Source organism: Triturus cristatus, chromosome 4_1, assembly GCF_964204655.1.
Source record: "Triturus cristatus chromosome 4_1, aTriCri1.1, whole genome shotgun sequence".
NCBI lineage: Eukaryota > Metazoa > Chordata > Amphibia > Caudata > Salamandridae > Triturus > Triturus cristatus.
This window is the reverse complement of record NC_140585.1, coordinates 405,926,684-405,946,997: the sequence shown is the minus strand read 5'-3', so window position 1 is coordinate 405,946,997 and position 20,314 is coordinate 405,926,684. Positions and strand designations below refer to the sequence as shown.

At 49.0% G+C, this 20,314-nt stretch overlaps 1 protein-coding gene across 6 annotated transcripts in view; it reads right to left on the bottom strand.

Moving 5' to 3' along the window:
* The window catches only part of RAB3IP (RAB3A interacting protein), a 607,212-nt gene that overhangs the window by 159,854 nt on the left and 427,044 nt on the right, over window positions 1–20,314 (bottom strand). For all 6 annotated transcript variants that reach the window (XM_085652511.1, XM_085652507.1, XM_085652510.1 and 3 more), the window contains one exon: window positions 14,481–14,706. In XM_085652511.1, the coding sequence (XP_085508637.1) occupies window positions 14,481–14,706 (226 nt within the window). The remainder of the gene's footprint in view (window positions 1–14,480; window positions 14,707–20,314) is intronic.

Sequence of the window (20,314 nt, the reverse complement as noted above, 5' to 3'; positions counted from 1 at the left end):
AACAGGGGTGCACACAGAGGCAAGAGAGGTACAGAAAGAACCAACAGAGGTGCAGAAAGAGGCAAGAGGGGTGCAGAAATGTGGAAGAGATTAGTAGATAGAAGCAAGAGCAGTGCAAAAAGAACCAACAGAGGTGCAGAAAGAGGCAAGAAGCGTGCAGAGGGAGGGAAGAGGGGTGCAGAAAGAAGGAAGAGGGATGCAAAGAGAGGGAAGAGGGATGCAGAAAGAGGGAAGACAGGTGCAGAAAGAAACAAGAGCAGTACAGAAACAAACGAGAGGTGCAAAAAGAGGCAAGAGGGGTGCAGAAAGAAGCAACAGAGGTACAGAAAGAGACAGGAGAACTGTAGAAAGAGGCAACAGAGTTGCATTAACAGGCAAGAGATTTGCAGAAACAGGGTGCAAAAAGAAGCAAGAGAGGTGCAGAAAGAGGGAAGAGAGGTGTAGAAAGAGTGAAGAAGGGTGCAGAAAGAGGCAAGAGAGGTACAGAAAGAAGCAAGAGGAGTGCAGAAAGAACCAACAGAGGTGCAGGAGGCGGCGAGAGGGGTGCAGAAATGTGCAAGAGAGGTGCCGAAAGAAGCAAGAGCAGTGCAGTAAGAAACAACAGAAGTACAGAAGGAAGCAAGAGGGGTGCAGAAAGAGACAAGACCAATGCAGAAAGAACCAAGAGACGTGGGAAAAGGGAAGAAGGGTGCAGAAAGAGGCACAAGGGGTACAGAAAGAAGGAAGAGAAGTGCAGAAAGAAGCAACAGGGGTGCAGAAAGAGGCAAGAGAGTTGCAGAAAGAGGCAAGAGAGTTGCAGAAAGAGGGAAGAGGGGTGCAGAAAGAGGCAAGCAGGGTGCAGAAAGAGGGAATAGAGGTGCAGAAAGAGGCAAGAGGTGCAGAAAGAGGCAAGATAGGTGCAGAAAGATGCAAGATAGGTGCAGAAAGAGGCAAGAAAGGTGCAGAAAGAGGCAAGAGAATTGTTGAAAGAAGTAACAAAGGTGTAGAAAGAAGCAAGGGAAGTGCAGAAATAGGAAAGTGAGGTGCAGAAAGAGGCAAGAGAGGTGCAGAAAGACGGAAGACGAGTGCAGAAAGAGACAACAGGGGTGCAGAAAGAAGCGAGACAGGTGCAGAAAGAAGCATGGGAGGTGCAGAAGGAAGCAACAGGGTGCAGAAAATGGCAAGAGAAGTGCAGTAAGAGGCAAGAGGGTTGCAGAAACAGGCAAAAGAGGTGCACAAAGAGAGAGCAGAGGTGCACACAGGCAAGATAGGTACAGAAAGAACCAACAGATGTGCAGAAAGAGGCAAGAGGGGTACAGAAATGTGCAAGAGAGTAGCAGATAGAAGCAAGAGCAGGGCAGAAAGAACCAACAGAGGTTCAGTAAGAGGCAAGAGGGGTGCAGAAAGAGGTAAGAGAAGTACAGAAAAAGCAAGAGGTGCGGCAAGAGGGGTGCAGAAAGAGGCAAGAGAGGTACACACAGAGGCACAAGGGGTACATACATTTCCAATTGAGGTGCAGAAAGAAGCAACAGAGGTGCAGAAAGAGGCAAGAGAAGTGCAGAAAGAAGGGAAAAGGGGCAGAAAGAGGCAAGAGGGGTGCAGAAAGAAGCAAGAGAGTTGCATTAACAGGCAAGAGATGTGGAAAAAGAGGAAACAGGGGTCCAGAAAGAGGGAAGAGGGGTGTAGAAAGAGTGAAGAAGGGTGCAGAAAGAGGCACAAGGAGTACAGAAAGAAGGACAAGTAGTGCGGAAAGAAGCAACAGAGATGCTGAAAGAGGCACGAGGGGTGCATAAAGAGGCAAGAGAACTGCAGAAAGAAGCAACAAAGGTACAAAAAGAGGCAAGAGTGGTGCAGAAACAGGCACAAGGGGTGCAGAAAGAGGGAACAGGTGGGCAGACTGAGGCAAGAGAGGTGCACAAAGAGGGAAGAGGGGTGAAGAAAAAGGCAAGAGGGATGCAGAAATATGGAACAGGTGCAGAAAGAAGCAAGAGCAGTGCAGAAAGAGGCAAGTGAAGTGCAGAACAAAGCAAAAGAGGTGCAGAAAGAGGCAAGAGGGGTGCAGAAAGGGGGAGGAGAGGTGCACAGAGGCAAGAGGGTACAGAAAGAAGCAGGAGGGATGCAGAAAGAAGGAAGAGAACTGCAGAAAGAAGCAACAGAGGTACAGAAAGAGGCAAGAGAAGTGTTGAAAGTGGCAAGAGTGATGCAGGAAAAGGGAAGTGGGGTGCAGAAAGAGGGGAGGGAGGTGGAGAAAGAGGCGCAGAAAGTGGAAGAGATGAGCAGAAAGAAGCAAGAGTGATTTGCACACCATCAGTACCAATTTAACACCCACATTTAGCAATAAGTAACAAGTTAACATTCTAGGTTTGCAAAGGGCCTTCCACCACGCTGTAACACTGGTCACTGCATTTTTGGTAGCGTTTGAGCAGTTTGAGCTAGAAACAAGGTTTTTTTTCCTTCAAATCTGCAGATTATGCAGAAGACGATGGATTGTGTGGCAAATGCGCAAAATGTATAATTGTGTGAACGTCAGTGCAGCCAAACAGTTGCATAATTCCAGTGGCCCTGCGGATACCTCCAACTAGGTCCAGAAGTGTTCCTCAGTGGTTCCTTCTTTTTTTGTCTCATTGAGTTTATGGTTTAGCTTTTATGGAGACGAGGAAGACTAAACCGGAGGTTACCACTCCACAACACAGACTACCATACCACATAATTACTCTCCAAAACATATAATCCCACTCTACATAAATCCTATACACTAAATACCACATACTTTCAATCCACATAATTTCACTGCACTCCAAAAAACATTAGTAAAAACTTTCACATTTACAACGCCAACAGCTCTAACTCTCGGATATGCAAGACTTATTACATTGCAAATGCTTCTTTAACTAGTAGTCGCATTTGCAGACTGGTGGAGAAAGGGGGCTGGGTCTCCGGCCAGCGTTCAGGAATTCAGCTGCATAGGACATACAGGAGGTACCAGGAGGGCTTCTTAACCCCCAAAGTCCCTCAAGAGTAAAGTGTACTTCATCCCCCCCACCAGTAGTGTGCCAGGAGGCGCGTTGGCAGTGGTGGAGAAAGTGGGGCGTGGCCTCCGAAGACCTCTTAGCAATCCCACTGTGTGGGACTTACTGGAGGTAACAAGAGGGGTAGTTGGCTCCCAAGGACATCCTTGGGGTCCAACTACCCCTCCTACTACCTCCAGTAAGTCACACACAGCAGGATTGCTAAGTTGCATAGCAGGCCACGCCCCCTTTACCCACCACTCTGCAAACGCGCTCCCTGGTGCGCTCTTCGATGGGGTTGAAGTCCGCTTCGCTGCTGGGGGTCATTAGGGGCCAACCAGCCTACCTTTCACCTCCAGTAAGCTCCACACAGTGGGATTGCGGCGAGGTGGACACAGGCCATGCCCACTTTCTCCACCACTCTGCAAATGCGCCTTCTGGCTCGCTCTTGGTTGGGGAATGAAGTCCTCTTGCCTCCAGAGGGTCCCTGGGGCCAACTAGCCCTCCTGTTACCTCTAGTAAGCCCCATACAGCTGGATTGCTGAGAGTGGTCAAAGGCCATGCCCCCTTTTTACACCACTCTGCAAACGCGGTTCCTGGCGCACTGCTGATCGGGGGATGAGGTCCACTTTAGTCCTGAGGTCTTCTGGACACAGGAGGACCTCATCGCCCCACCAGCAATGCGCCAAGAGGCGCGTTCGCAGAGTGGTGTAAAACGGGGCGTTGCCTCGGACCACCTCTCAGCAATCCCACTGTGTGGGGCTTACTGGAGGTACCTGGTGGGCTAGTTAGCCCCTAAGGACCCATAAGATTCTAGGGAACTTCATCCCTCAACCCAAAACGTGCCAGGAGGCGCGTTGGCAAAGTGGTACAGGGAGGGGGTAGGGCCTCCGCGAGAGGCAGATTTACTTTTCTTTTTTGTTGTTGTTGGAAGGGGACTGTGTTGCCCCCTTCTCTTAATATTTTTGGGGCCCTGGGAATCCCATCCCCCAAGGCCTGATCCATTTTTTTTCCGTAAAAACGGTAAGGGTGTAGTTTTATGGGAGGAGGGCTGCGTGGCCCCCACTCCTGTGGCCAATTTTGGCCCCGGGGTCCCCATCCCCTGGGGCCCGGCCTTATATATTTTTCTTTTTAACAAATATTTAAAACAGGGAGGGGGCCGGCCCTCAGGGGGGAATCATTGCCTCTGGGAGCTGGCCCACCTAAGGGATTAAAAGCAACGAAACGCGGGAGCTCGCGCTTCGTTTTTACAAAATATTTTCAGCCGGATTTGCGCACCCAGCGCAAATTCGCACGAAAATTTTTTTTAAAATGCTTTTTTTGTCCCTGAGCAGGCTTAGGGGGTCAGAGTGTTTCTACCCTGCCCCCTTTTCTTGTTCTTTAATGTTTTTTCTATTGTTTTCTTGTGACTCGGTTACCGAGTCACAAGATAGCTGCCAACACATTCTGGTTTGGAGTGTTGGCAGCCAATCAGAATGAAGCTCGTGATCGGGAGGGTTCGCGAATCCTTCTCGGTGCTCCGATATTAATATTTTTATTTTTTTAATTTCTCAGGAACTACTGAACGGATTTACACCATTTTAAAAAAGGGCGCATTCTGAACCAAGAGCTACCTTTTTGCCAAATGTAGCGTAATTCCGTTCAGCAGTTCGGGCTGTAGTCGTGTCTAAAGTTCCTATGGAAATTAACATGGGGAAAACGAGTTTTGAGTCACCCTTTTTTCTCGGCCCCAGCTTGACGAATCACCCCGAAATTTACAAGACAAGAGCTGACCTGAGCAAACCATTAGTTTTGAAAATTTCACGAAGATTCGCCAAACGGCGCCAAAGATATTGGCAAAAGAAAAAACGCTTTTGAATCGAAACAAGGTCCTAACTATAACAACATACTGGCGACTGCCAGTAGGTAATAAATATAAAAATAGATATAAGATCAGCGTGTGCCAACCCAATCCATGCAGGAGTCCTTCCATTGTGTCTACGAATGAATTATATATTTAAATTAATGTACTCAACCATGCAGCATTACTGCATGATTAAGACCGGAAGAGGAGGTCGAAACGCATAGCGGATTTTTGCCGATGGAAACTGTTGAATAAACAAGTTTTGATGCAATACTGGCTGGTGGACTGGAGTGCTTTTCTGAAGGAGAAGAGTGTGCCGTTTGGAATATATGGGCAGTGACGCCTGCCAACGAGCCCTGATCCAACTGGCAGGGTGTCCATCAGCGTAAACGTTTTATATATCTATACACACACACACACACACACACTACATTTATATATATATATATAAATATATATATATATATATATATATTTTTTTTTTTTAAGACCTAAACAGAAAATCTTTATTTATCAAATCTTTGATTTATCAGAAGAACAGGACAGAAAGAAGGAGTGTTCACAGGTGTGTTAGATCCACCAACAAAGGCCCTCTACCTATCATTTGGTAAGCTTCGCTAATCAAAGGAATTCTCCAATCAAGGCCCTAAAACTATTTCAAGTGCAAGCCCACTCTCAAAGCACATCTTTTTCCTAATTCAATAAAAAACAAGTCCCTTAATTACACAGCTAGCTAACGCAAACATAAAAAGTGTGCTGTATAACTATTACCACCACCGTCAAAATCATGATCGGGTGCAGCATGGCCAGAAAACTAAGTAACACTTAACGGACTATTTGTGAATGCTCGAGGCAAGTATATAAATTAGACATGCCAGACTTCAGTGAAAATTCTCATTATCAAAAAAATCTTTAAGCGACCTTGAATAAGCAACATAAAGATGCAATAAGTTACAGAAAGCACCCATGTGATGTTGCTCTTATCAAAAAAAGATGGTTATAAGTCATCAAGGAATAAAATCAGTGCAGCAGCACACAGGGAAATTGGAAGATGAGGTCTGTTGACAAATGGAACAGAGCATCCCCTAGACCACTGGAACATAAGTCTACTGCCAATAATGCAGGGTTAACTTGGTACTGACATGTATAAGAGGTCGGAACTTTTCGATCTAGTACAAAAAACATGTTTTTTCTAGGGTAGTGAGCATTAATGTAAAGGTTATCATGACCTCACTATGACATTTTCTAGGGTGAAATAAATTAGGCTAGCTTGACAACTCTGCTGATTGTACAGCAAAATCTGAGTAAAATGTATTGAAGTTGAAATATCTTGGCTTTATAAAGCACTTCCTAAAGAAAATAACCTCAGCAGTGCCAAACAGGTAGGAAGGCATAGCTACTAATAGCCCAACTTGGAACTGAGACTAAAGAACAAGTTACTTACCTTCGGTAACGATGTATCTGTAAGAAACATTAGTTAGTTAGATTCCTCACCTTAAAATATCCCCAGGCGTCAGACTGGATCCGGAAGATTTTTCGTCAGCAATACCCCTTGCGCGTCGCTAGGCGTCGTCTGCGGCTCCGCGTCCGTCGTCGGCGTCGTGCGCCGGAATGACGTCGGAGTACTTAGACGCCGCCCTCGCGCGCTGACGTCAGTTCTTGTACATAGCTTTCCGCGCCAGGAACGCAGAGCCATGCAAGAGACCGACACTGGTGCCAAAAAATCTAGGGCCCTGAAAAGGATAGCCTTAACCCTAGATGTCAGTTCGCAGAACGGGGAGGATGGGTGGGTCGGTGAGGAATCTAACTAACTAATGTTTCTTACAGCTACATCGTTACCGAAGGTAAGTAACTTGTTCATCTGAAAGAAACACGTTAGTTAGATTCCTCACCTTAGAATAGATACCCAAGCAATACCATCCCCGGTGGTGGGTCTGCGAACCAAGATCACACCAGAAAGTCCTGGAGGACAGAACGGCCGAAGAAGCCATCCCTCCGGACTTGGCTGTCAAGGCAATAATGTCTAGCAAACGTGTGTAGCGAAGCCCACGTTGCCGCCTGACAGATGTCCTGCAAAGTGACTCCCCGTCCCAAAGCAGTAGTAGCCGCTGTGGCCCAAGTAGAATGGGCGCGCAGCCCAACAGGAGGGTCCTTTTTCGCCAATGAATAGCAAATTTTGATGCACAGAACGACCCACCGAGAGATGGTCCATTTGTGCACAGCTTTCCCCTTCTTAGCACCCACGTATCCAACAAAAAGTTGGTCGTCCACCCGGAACTGCTTTGTGCGGTCCAGATAAAAGGAGAGTGCACGTTTTGGGTCCAGACGGTGGAGCCTCTCTTCCTCTTTGGAAGGATGCGGAGGCGGAAAGAAGGTGGGCAAGGTGACAGACTGCCCAAGATGAAATGGAGTCACCACTTTCGGAAGAAAGGAGGGACGAGGCCGAAGGACAACCTTGTCCGGATGAACAGAGAGAAAAGGAGGCTTCGAAGATAAAGCCTGGAGCTCACTCACCCGTCTAGCCGAGGTGATGGCTACCAGAAAAGCAGTCTTAAGCGTCAGCAGACGAAGAGGACAATTATGAAGAGGCTCAAAGGGAGCGCACATTAGAAATGTGAGAACCAGATTCAAGTCCCACTGAGGCATTACGAAAGGGACAGGAGGAAACGTGTGAGTAATGCCTTTCAGAAAGCGAGTAACTACAGGGGACTTGAAAAGAGAAGGCTGATCAGGAAGCCTTAAGAAGGCAGAAATGGCAGCAAGATAACCTTTCAAGGTGCCCAGGGCAGAGCCTTGCCGGGCCATAGAAAGAAGAAAGAGGAGAACCTCAGAAAGAGGGGCGGAAAGGGGATCCACAGCCTTTGCTGTGCACCATGCCACAAACTTGTTCCACCGGCAGGCGTATACCGTCTTTGTGGAGGGACGCCTGGCTGCCAGAATGATATCACAGACTTCAGGAGGCAAGTCAAATGGCATCAACTGCCGCCGCTCAATCTCCACGCATGGAGGTGGAGGCTGGACAGGTTCGGGTGGAGGACTGTCCCCTGCTGCTGCGACAGAAGATCCTCCCGAAGGGGCAGACGTATCGGAGGATCGGTCAACATACTGAGTAGCTCGGGATACCAGTACCTTCGTGCCCAATCCGGAGCCACCAAGATGACTTGGGCCCGGTCGCGCTTGATCTTCTTCAGCACTCTGGGCAGAAGTGGTATAGGCGGAAAGGCGTACAACAGACCGCAACTCCACTCGTGACGAAAAGCGTCGCCGAGCGACTGCCGCCTTGGAAATTCCAACGCGCAGAACTGCTGACATTGCGTATTCTCTTCGGTGGCGAATAGATCTAACCAAGGCTCTCCCCACTGCTGAAAGAGACCTTGCGCCACTTCGGAGTTCAGACGCCATTCGTGATCCATCATGCACCGGCGGCTGAGTTCGTCCGCTCTGGCGTTCAGAGAGCCAGCCAGATGTTGAACCACTAGGGTGACGCCCTGGTGTTCCAGCCATGTCCAGAGACGCAGAGCCTCCTGACAAAGGGTCTACGACCCCACCCCGCCCTGTTTGTTGCAATACCACATGGCGGTGGTGTTGTCCGTGAACACCTGCATGACACTTCCCCTGACAGAGGGAAGGAAGGCTTTCAGTGCAAGCCGGATCGCTCTCAACTTCAACAAGTTGATGTGGAGGCGAGACTCCGACGGAGACCAGAGGCCTCTGATCTCCGCCTCTCCCATATGGCCACCCCATCCCAGGAGGGACGCATCCGTCACTATGATATGCTCCGGTTGGGGAAGGGAGAGGCTCTTGCCCGCGACCCAATCGCGGTCCGTGAGCCACCACTGCCCTCCGAGATCAAGACACGGTCGGACAGGTTGCCGTGATGCTGGGCCCACTGAAACTTCAGTTCCCACTGCAGAGCCCGCATGCGCCGCCTGGCGTGATGCACTAGTAGGATGCAGGAGGCCATCAGCCCCAGAAGCCGCAACACTAGCCTGACCGAAACCCAGGATAGAGGCCGAAAGATGGGAATCAGGGCCTGAATATCCCGGACCCGCTGTTCCGGTGGATAGACCCGGAACTGCGCCGAATCGAGAACCGCTCCGATGAAGAGGAGCTTTTGAGAGGGACTCAGGTGTGACTTCGGCACGTTGATGGAAAACCCCAGCAAATGCAGGAGATCCGCCGTAGTCTGGAGGTGGGAGACAACTGCCTGGGGCGAGCCCGCCTTCACCAACCAGTCGTCGAGATAGGGGGAAGACTGGAACCCCTGATCTGCGCAGATGAGCTGCGACCACCGCCATCACTTTCGTGAACACCCGAGGGGCACTGGTAAGGCCGAAGGGGAGCACGGTAAACTGAAAGTGCTCTTGGCCCACCGTGAACCGCAGGTAACGCCGGTGGGCCGGCAGGACGGGAATGTGGAAATATGCGTCCTGCAAGTCCAACGCTACCATCCAGTCTCCAGGGTCTAGGGCAGCCAGAACCTGAGCCAAAGTTAACATCTTGAACCTCTCCTTCCGGAGGAAGGCATTGACGTTCCGGAGGTCCAAGATAGGGCGTAGGCCCCCTTTGCCCTTCTTGGGAACCAGAAAGTAGTGGGAATAACAACCACGACCTACTTCTGGGCTCGGAACGTGCTCGACGGCCTCTTTGGCCAAGAGGGCCGAAACTTCCTCGCGGAGAAGATTCAAATGATCCCCCGAGATACGGTGGTGCTGCGGTGGCATGGCTGGAGGGGTCGTCTCGAAGGGGAGGGAGTAGCCCCTTCGGACGATTTGCAGCACCCACCTGTCCGATGTGATGGACCGCCAGTGGAGCAGGTGATGGCGAACTCTGCCGCCCACTGGCGTGGAATGGGCCTGAAAGCTCGGACTAGGAAGGCTTTGAGGCGGATGCTGCCGGGGTGGATGTGGCCCGACCGCGAGGCCTGTGACACCCTCAATTCTTTCTTTCTAGATAAAATTTCGAAAATCAAAAAATCCATCCCTTCCTCTCCCCAGTCCCCTCCACCGGTTCTCTGTACCAACTATTCCTCGATTTTCTCTTTTCCCAGTCCTGGATTCCACTTCACTAGCGGAACTGGCAATCCGGGTGAAATCTGGTTCCCCGAATGATTGCTGCCCGCCATCTGTCCTACGAAGCATATGCCTGAACCTGCCTGACTGCATTCTACCTTTACTTAACGGGGCACTTAACAGCGGCATCGTTCCGACCTCTTTCAAGGAGGCCATTCTAGTGCCTCTTCTTAAAAAACCTGGCGCCGATCCCGCGGAGCCCTCGAACTACCGCCCCATCTCCCTCCTTCCGTACTTTTCTAAATTGATGGAGGCCCATGTCACCCGGTGTTTATCAAACTTTATTGAATCATCCAACCGCCTCGAGCCCAACCAAGCTGGTTTCAGACCTGCCCATTCTACTGAGCATGTTATTCTGGCAGTCCTGGATACACTCAGGAACAACGCGGACGCCGGGCTTCCCCAAGCCCTTGTCCTCCTGGATCTATCAGCCGCGTTCGACACGGTGGACCATAACATCCTCCTCCACCGTGTCGGGCAGGCAGGCATCCAGGGTACCGCCCTCAGTTGGGTTAAGTCCTTCCTTACTGGAAGAACACAGGCGGTCCGCCTGGGGCCCTTTACTGCTACCAAAACCCCCACGTCCTGTGGAGTCCCTCAGGGCTCCTCTTTATCGCCGCTATTATTTAACCTATATCTCCAGCCCCTGATTCAATCTCTTCAAAAATGGGACATTGTCGTCTATAACTATGCCGACGACTTACAGATCATTCTTCCGCTTAATTCACCTCATGCCATCAAAACTTTTCATGCAGTCATGATTCACATTCAAGGTTGGATGAACCAGAATCAATTGAAACTTAACCCCGGGAAAACTGAGCTTCTCCTCCCGGGACTCAGCCACACTCACTGGGGCCCGCAGTTTTGGCCCCCGGAGCTAGGCTCCCCCCCAATCCCGGTGAAAGCTGTAAAGAGTCTGGGAGTGATTATTGACTCTGAACTTTCTCTCAGAGCACAGGTGGGCTCGGTAATATCTTCCTGCATGTACCAACTGCGGAAGATCCGTAAAGTCCGCCACCTTCTTCCCTCTCTTGCACTCACCCAAGTTGTCATCTCACTGGTGCTCTCCCGTTTGGACTTCTCTAACTCCATCTATCATGGCCTTCCCTCATCTCTGACACATCGTCTCCAAGTTGTCCAGAACCAAGCGGCCCGTTTAATTTCTAACACCCCTAGATGGCAGTCAGCCAAACCTCTACTCCACAGTCTTCACTGGCTCCCGATCGACCAAAGGGCAGCTTTCAAGGTGGCTTGCCTCACATTCAAAACCCTTCATTGCCCTGGCCCCGCGTTTGTAAAATCTCTTGTTCGTTCCTACCATCCTCAGCGTGATCTCCGATCTGCCCACAGCCATCTGCTAGCCACCCCCAAAATCAGAACCAAGAAATTCGGTGGTCGCCGGTTTTCCCATCTTGCCCCTGGACTTTGGAATCCCCTCCCACTCTCCATTAAATCCTCCTCCTCTCTTATGAACTTCAGGAAACTTCTTAAGACTTATCTTTTCCCTCTTCTCAGTTAGAATCCCGTTTTCTCTTGCCTCCCCCTCATTCACTCGGTCTGTCAGCGCCAGGAAGCTTCGGCGATAGTGCGCTTTACAAATCTCACCTAAGATAAGATAAGATAAGATAAGACCGCGTCGTCCACCGGAACCGCCTCGGCGGAAACCACGTCCGTGACCGCGCGAAGGTTTGTTCTGCGGCTGGTGGCTAGGCGTACGTGAGGAGGCACCCCTTCCTTGGCCACGAAAGGGGCGAAAAGCGGAGGTGTGCGCCCACGGGGCCGAGAGGCCCAAGGACTTGGCCGTAGCCCGGGAGTCCTTAAAGCGGTTCAGCGCACTGTCCGCCTTCTCACCAAACAGGCGAGCGCCATCAAAAGGCATGTCCATGAGGGTGTTCTGGACATCCCCGGAAAATGACGTGGACCGCATCCAGGCGTGACGTCGAAGCGCCACTGTGGTGGAAATCGCCCTACCCAGCGAGTCCGTTGTGTCAAGCCCACATCGTATGGCGTGCCGTGCTGCATCCCTCCCATCGGCCAAAGCCTGGGTAAGACGTGTCTGGACCTCGTCCGGACACAGGGGCAGCACGTCCTCCACCGTATCCCACAGGGAGTGGGAATAACGGTCCAAGAGACATGCGGTGTTCAAAGACCGCAGGCCCAAACTAAGGGACGAGAACAGTTTCTTGCCAAACTGCTCGAGTCTCTTGGAATCCCGGTCCAGCGGAGCGGTCGGGAAGGAGGATTGGGAGGTAGAGGCCTGGATAACCAGACTCTCGGGGGTGGGGTGTTGGGACAGGAAACTGGGGTCGCCCGGAGCAGGGCGGTGGCGCCTGGCAACGTTCCTATCCACAGGAGGGACTGTGGAGGGCTTGGACCAGGTGCCCTGGAGAACGTCAGTGAGGGCCTCATTGAACAGCAGCAGAGGCTCAGTGGCGCTTGCGGCCGTTTGAAGCACCTCAGTGAGGATGTTAGTCCTCACAGCCACGGCAGGCACCTCAAGCCCAAGGGCCGCGGCCGCCTTGCGCAGCACCACAGAAAATGCTGCACCCTCCTCCGAAGCCACAGTCGGAGGAGAAGTGAATCCAATGTCCGGCGAGGTGTCCAGCCCACTGGCCTCCCCCAGTTCATCTGCCCAGTCCTGTGAAAGCTGCGACTGAACAGCCATAGGGTCTTCGTACCCCTCCCAGTCGCCCCCGTCATCCGATTCCTGATAAGCAGGAGGAAGGATCGGAGCCGGACGGTAGAGATGATAAGTCTCAAGCGGCGTCGGACGCGGCGTCGGTCGACGCCGCAACGGCGTGGGGTCCGGAACAGGGCTAAACTGGGGATCGACGCCGTCCGGATCCGGCGCTGGCGGCGCCGGTGGTGTAGGCGTCGGCACCGGCGTCGGTGGCGCAGGCGGGGTCGGCGTCGGCTGTGGCGGCGCTGGTGGTTCAGGCGTCGGCGCCGGCGGAGGAGGCGTGACTAGGTCAACCGGCATCGACGGGGGCACAGGCATGGGCCCCGCGGGGACCTGCGGCGTCGGGACCGGAGTCTCCGACGGCACCGGGGCCGGAGCCGCCGGCCCGCAAGGTCGCCCAGTCGATTCCGCGGGGCCCGAAGGCGCGCCAGCGGGCGTCAACGGCGGGGCCAGCCTCCTCATGGCCGAGAGGAAGGCACTGACCTCCGCCGGCGTCGCGTCAGTCCCAGGGACCGGTGGGTATGGGGACTTGCGCGGCGCCTGCGGCTCCGACGGAGCCGCGGGGGTGGAACCACCTGGACCCTCGGCCGAGTCGCGCGACCGGCGAGGGGAGTCCGAAGAGCGATGTCGTCTCTTGGACTTCTTAGAGTGTTTGGACTTACCCGACGACTTGGAGCCCGACGATTGATGGTGGCGTCGGCTGCGGCTCCGCGAGCGATCCTTGGACCTCCTCCTGAACCGGGATCGCGCACGACGCGGAGCCGAGTGGCGAAGCTCGAGAAGCTTGCGGGACCGCTCCCGCCTAGCCTTCGAAGTCAGGGCCTGGCAATCGGGGCACGACTCCGCGTCGTGGTCGGGGCCTAAGCAGTAGAGGCACCGGCGGTGGTGATCGGTCACCGACATCAGTCGATGGCAATCATCGCAAGCCTTGAACCCAGGCATCCTACCGGCACCAGATGTCGATTGACAGGATCAAAAAGGATCAAAAAGGATTTAGTCAAAAAAGACTAAAAGGGGTAGCTCTCCCGGATCGGCGCTTACTGGCAAGAACTGACGTCAGCGCGCGAGGGCGGCGTCCAAGTACTCCGACGACGTCATTCCGGCGCACGACGCCGACGACGGGACGCGGAGCCGCAGACGACGCCTAGCGACGCGCAAGGGGTATTGCTGACGAAAAATCTTCCAGATCCAGTCTGACGCCTGGGGATATTCTAAGGTGAGGAATCTAACTAACGTGTTTCTTTCAGATTATGAATAACTTACTGTCTAGACAGCAGCTTGAGGTTTTTGTGGACATTCTAACAAATCTTTCGTCTTCATCAGATCTCAGTCTCTATTCTCTTAATCCCTTTTCTACCTTTTCCTTTTATCAGCAGTTTTATTGCTTTAGTTAAAAGGCATTAGTGTAATCTCTTATGAATGAGCTATAGACAAGAAGGATAAGTGATCAGATACAGAAACAATGTTTCCTTAAATTGGTTTTAAATACTTCCAAGACTGTCTAGCCCTTGGAGACATCAGTGGTTGCAGCGAGTGACCTTCAGCCTTTTTACTGGCTCAACTGCAGTTTTGCCTACAGGGAACTCTATGATCATGTTACATTTTCAACCTTTTTAAATTATGACGAATTGACATCCTTGTAATTTGTGAATGAATTTGAAATTATTATATTAATAATAATGATGAAGAGATGTTGATATAGCTAAACACGTTATAAAAAAAGCAAGTACATTCTTTAGAAGGGATAACAATTATGAAGACAACCCTAACATGTTACCAGAAAAGCAATCAAGACTGGATAAAAATCGTTACTTCAAACAGTTATGGTAAATGTTTATTTTAATGTTAGAAAATTGAAGAGTACAAAGCATTGTAAATAAATGGTTAGCAATTAGTACCTGCTGAGCTTTAGCAAGTTCTTCTTTCAGGCGTTCATATCCCTTCTCTCTCACTTCCAGTACAGAAGGGCTCCTCAGGTGAGACAGGCTGTCTGTACTAAGTCCAAGGACATCATTGGGTGCATCCAAAGTATCGATAACTGTAGCTCCTTGCAAGAACTCGCGCTCTGCACGGTGGCTGTCCTTTCTGCTCTTGCATTTGGGTGAGCATGTCTGGTTTCCAGAGCTAGAACAACGAACAGGAACAAGTGCATTATGTTTAGATTTGCTTATGTGAATAGCACACTGCTTCTAGTTGCTAGGGAAATAAACAGTAGTTACATATATAAATAGCAATTAAACAGCATAATAAAATACAGTAGCTACCTGAGAAAAATATACTACTTACTATCTTGAGTTCCAGGTTAGTGTAAAGTACATCAGAGTAAACTACAGTTCATCAGAGAGATGTCACTGCTTATTAAACAGGCTTTTAGAAAGAAAAAAATGTAAACAAATTACATACAATATAAAATAAATTACATAAATCGTAGCCATCCTATTTTGCATGAGATGATAATCAAATCATATTGTGTTAATCAAACGTTCGTTTGGTCCCCAGGTAGAGTCGACACTTTTGCTTGGTCCTATCCTTGCAAGGAAAATCCTTTACAAAAGTAAACATAGTTCTGATTTTTGCTAACCATCCTTCCGTAGTAGGGCACTCTGTAAATTTCTAATTTTTTTACAATAACTGATCTAGAAACACACATTTTTAATATATTTGTTTTGGTGGCACCCCACCATCTACCTAGTAATCTAACAAGAGGATCCCAGTTTAAAGATATTTGAGTAATTCTTTCCATCCTAGAATAGATAAAAGAGCAATCATTTTAAATTACGAAGTACGCTAAATTACATGTTTTCAAACTCTGAATTCTTTGTTGCAACAAAAGCAAGTATTTTTCATCTTAGTGAAGAACGAACATACTTAGTCTAGCTGGAGTGATATATACACAACAGTATAGAATGTCTCAAAATTCTATGGTTATCCTCTTGATTTTTTCATCACGTATTGACTGTAATAACAATGAGACTGATTGCCGACCGGACGTCTATGTGGACCGCGCTCCCTTATACGGGATCCAGTGGTACAAAAATTAAAGCCATTTCCTGAAGAAGGCAACCTAATCATGAAGCTTGAGATTCCCATAGCATCATTGTTACTAATTCATGTTTGTGCGCGGCCGCACTTCCCTCCAAATCAGTGAATAATACTGTGATAATCTCTTTTTAAATTGTGTTTCCTCTTTCGGAGCTACATAAGCCCGTTACCTGTTGCTGTTGTGGGGGGAACTTCTCCGGGACCAGGACTTCTAGCCCCAGCACCACCTGCGGTACCCAACCGCCGACGCCGCCAGACTGCGCCAGGAGGCGCTTCAAATACATCACAGGGCTCCCGCACTGCAGGACGCGCGCGGGCGTGCCTGGGCCAAGCACGGGCCAAGGACGGGCCCATCTGCGCCCGTCCACGGCTGGACAAGGCTGGGCTAGGCTAACCCCCTTTGCCTTTCAGGAGCTGCTAACTACCAAAAAGGAGACACAATATTTTGCATCATCTTCCATTATCATACATACCTGCGGGAATATGGGTAAAAGGAAGCTACCGTCCACTCTGGGGAAGTTGCCTACGAAAAGTGCGCCCATTACCAAATATTTAAACAAGCATTTACAATGCAACGGTCTCGGCATTGTTAAAGTTAGAGCTATTGGCATTGCTCATGACAATGCCGTGTCTTTAAATGTTTTAAAAACAAAAACATAAACAAAAATAATGTCATGAGCTGTGGAAATGTGGATTTTCCTGATCAGTTATGTCCCCTATCTTGGACCCCAACGATTCTATGTGCATGTCACAAGTACATGTGTGTTCCCTCCAGTTCCAGTTTCCAAGACGCAAACATATGTGTGTCTACCGTCGACATGTTCTCTGTCAGATCCGCCATCAATGGGCTGGATATTCAATTCCTAAGTATGAAAAGCCACCGACTTTATATGGCTAAGGTACTCCATTTTTACAGTTCAGGCAAGTAGGCCCGATTCTTTCCTCAAAGCCTTTCCCTGCTCTCTGTCTCTGACAGTTTCAGCTTGAGCTCGCATCTGTATCCATGAACTTTGTCCTACTCCCTGTGCAGCTAACGGTGCCTGCCTCGGCCAGTTTTCGCCTGCCTGCCAAGAAGCTGTATTTCACCTTCGAATTATCTAGTTTGCTCTTCAGCCGATGCATTCCTGTCTAGTGATTTAGGTAAACATTTCCTTTAGCTCACAAGCAAAGGACTCAGCCTTTCCGTCCTCCTGCAAGTGATTCATAGCCCTGTTGCCATGGAAAGTTTTCTGCCCCTCGCTTCTCATATAGACACTTAGACGCTTGTACACGCACATACAGTTAGTATAGAATAGATTCTGTCCGAGAGTCCTTCCTTGTGGATAACATAGTTCTCTAAACATAGGATGTTAGATATGATTTGGGATTAGGTTGACATGACCCCCTAGACTTCTCGTCTCCACATGTAGAGCTAAATGTCAAGTCCCCTTCACCCCCTAGTTGCACGTCAATCACACGTCATGCTGCTGCGCACGCATCCATGTTAAGTATTATCGTATAGATCCACCTATGTAAGATAATCAGAGCCAATCATGTTTCTTTTTGCTCCTTATTACGCCTAGTTTCAATTACGTATCACTATGTTAATTTATCTTATCAATTGTTACGCCTTTCTGCACTTGTTTCATTGTAAATGTATGACCTATAAAAGTTACTTCTTGTCAATAAAGTATTGTACTTCACTTCCTGAACCCTCGTGGTGACGGAACCTGAAGGCCGCGACTCGAGTCGGCCATTTTGGATGGAATAAAGCCCATTTAGAAAACCTCTTATACCACGGATTCTGCCTCTTGTTATTCTGAGCTATTTTACTTTATTTTAAAGATTCCGTATGAAATTCAGTTTCGGTAAAAAGAATATTTACCACAGAGCAATGCCAATAGCTCTACCTTTACCAATGCCGAGACCATTGCATTGTAAATGCTTGTTTAAGTATGTTACCTTTTGTACTCATATATATATATTAATAAACGTGATAATGTTGCGTCCGTGCTTACTGCACCCTTTGCAAATAATACTGTAAATCTCAATGAGAAAAAAAACCATTCAACCGATTCCCAAAAATTCCAGCCACCATCCAATCTTCCCGTCTTTCAAAAACAAATAAGACGAATCGTCAATGGCCATCGAATTGCCCCTTAACAGTGACATCAAAGACTCGGGTAATCTAACAATTCTATTTTGGGGAGAAAAACTGCCATCTAGAAACTAACCAGCGTCCGCCCTTTGTAGATAAATGTTCTGAGGATACACTTGCTGAGCTTTTTTTTTTATTTTGCGTATAACAATACAATGATTAGTTTTGACAAATTATAATGCGAATTGTTATTGATTCTAATGATGATAATAATGCAGGTATTACAAATATTCACCATTTATGTTGTGGTGTATGACGTACTGAACAAAAGTTATCTCATTTGCTCGTAAAGAGTAGTAAAGCATGTCTTTGTGCACGTGAAACAACATTAAACACGGGGGTGGGGGCTAATTCCACAGAAAGTATTGCATTCCAGAGTCAGGTGTGAAATCTCTAGCGCCATGAGACCCTCACGGGTGATTTGCCGCGCTTTATAAATCCTTGATTGAATAATAAACTGTACAGAGTCGGAATTAGCGACTCTAATTCATGTGCATCGTATAGGTGGAATATACGAAATAACCAGTACTACGTCATAATTGCACGAAACCCTAAGAGAACTTTTTGCAAACGTCACTAGAACCGCGAGATGTAGTATGTATGAGCAGCAGGTTTCCCGAGCCATGAATGCCGTCGCACGTGTAAAATATAACACACGTACGGACATATAAGAAACACTGCAGTAACCGATTTGGGTTTAGGTATCCCTGCCTGTGCTTTGCTCCACCCCTCAAGCGAGGCTTCTGTGGAGGGGTTGGGGGAGCAGCACAGACCCCAGTGCCTTTCTTAAGTTCCCCATCCCAACTCCGAGGGCTAAAGGAGAAAGTGTAAGGTGGCATGGGGAAAAGCCCTACCTTGCTGACCGACCGACAGCATGTCACCCAACTTGTAAAGTCATGTAGAATAGATTAGTGCTTTCGGATCCTCTCCTGCCCCTCGCTTGCACCGGGAGAATCTCGGACTGTTCATCAGCTGCAGGGCTGCCTGTAAAGCGAGCATGTAAGGCCAGGAGGTGTTTGACCCATCCTGGACCTATCTGCTGTATACGCTGTAACATGGCAGGCACCACGCGCATTCTGGTTTTGTGTGGGTGGGCCACGGCATATGCTTGTAAATTTGATTATGGAGGATAGAGGAAGTGCAGCTTGGCGTGATACCCGTGTGCTTATGTCAGAACAACTAAACAAAACAGCAAGTCTCTGATGTCTGTTCAGCGGACATTTACTCATTCCTTGCAAGGGCTCAATCAGATTATGCGGAGTTCTTTCATTTGCACTAATGGGATTTAGAAGAAAAATAAGAGAAAAACACTATTCCTGCTTTTTAACTCGGATTTCAGTATTGCTGAGTCTGCCACCTGCTTTCAGTATAGAGTTTCTGTAACTTAACACAACTTTTCAAGGTATGTTCTAGTTCACCATATTCTTTTTATCTTTTAAAAATAGGCCATCCGGTCTTGTGCTTTATAGAGTTTCCCTAACTTGAACTTATAGTCAAATGCATTTGTTTTATTTGACATGTTTACTGTTGTAGATGAGTTGAAAAGGGGAAACAACGGTGAATGATAAAGCCTTTAAAAAGATATATTTAAGGTAGTTAAAACACATTGTTACCTTATTTTAATATTTAAAGGCAGGAAAACAATTATAACGCGAACAGAAATTAATGCTAGCTAGAGGAGTTCAGTCAACAAAACGTACGGCTGGGTTTATGCATAGTTTTTGGAAAAATAGGTTTTATGCCGGTCTTTCGGTGATTAAACTTCTAAATGGAAAGCTGGGTTGGAGAATGACTGGGGAGGCAAACGCGCACAAATGTGCGAAGAGGATTCAGACTCCTTGTGTGTCAGTTTATGTTGTTGCAGACAACACGAGAGCTAGAGAAGGAGAAAGAGCACCATCTGGTGGACACCTGCCTAACTTGGCCACGATTAACATTGTTTACCAAATGGGTTCGTTTGGTCTGAGAGGGGAGTGCAGTGCAGTACAGTGCTTGCCTTCTATGGGGAAATCTCACGTGACCCTTAAGTGCTTTCACCCATACCTATTCCTGGGGACTCTCATCTGGGATGACGGCAATGAGAAAACAAGCCGAGGGCACCGGAAGACACCACCGCCTTTCTCCGAGGCAAAATGCCTCGGAGAAAGGCAGCGTCTTTTTCGGATTCGGGGGCGTGTTTTGCTGTTGTCTCCTCCCTGAGACTTTTCGCAAAAAACACGCCCCCCCATCCGAAAAAGACGGGGCTTCAACGGAGTGACTGACCTGTTCTCCAGTGGCTGGCCAGCATTCAAGAGGCCAGCCAATGGAGAACAGGGCAGAAGAGGGGCGGGTTCAAGCCCCTCTTCTCCCAAGTCATTAAATCTCCGGACTTCCGGTCTGCCGACCGGATGGTCCCGAGACCTAAAAACGCTGTGGGGTAGATCAACTATAAGATCATTCAAGTTGAGGAACAACTTGCGGCTACCAAAACCGCTTTAGACGCAGTATTAAAAGAATCTGTACCAGAAGGCGGGTTAGACCCTTCAGCATTTGCAAGTAATGGGAGAGAAATGA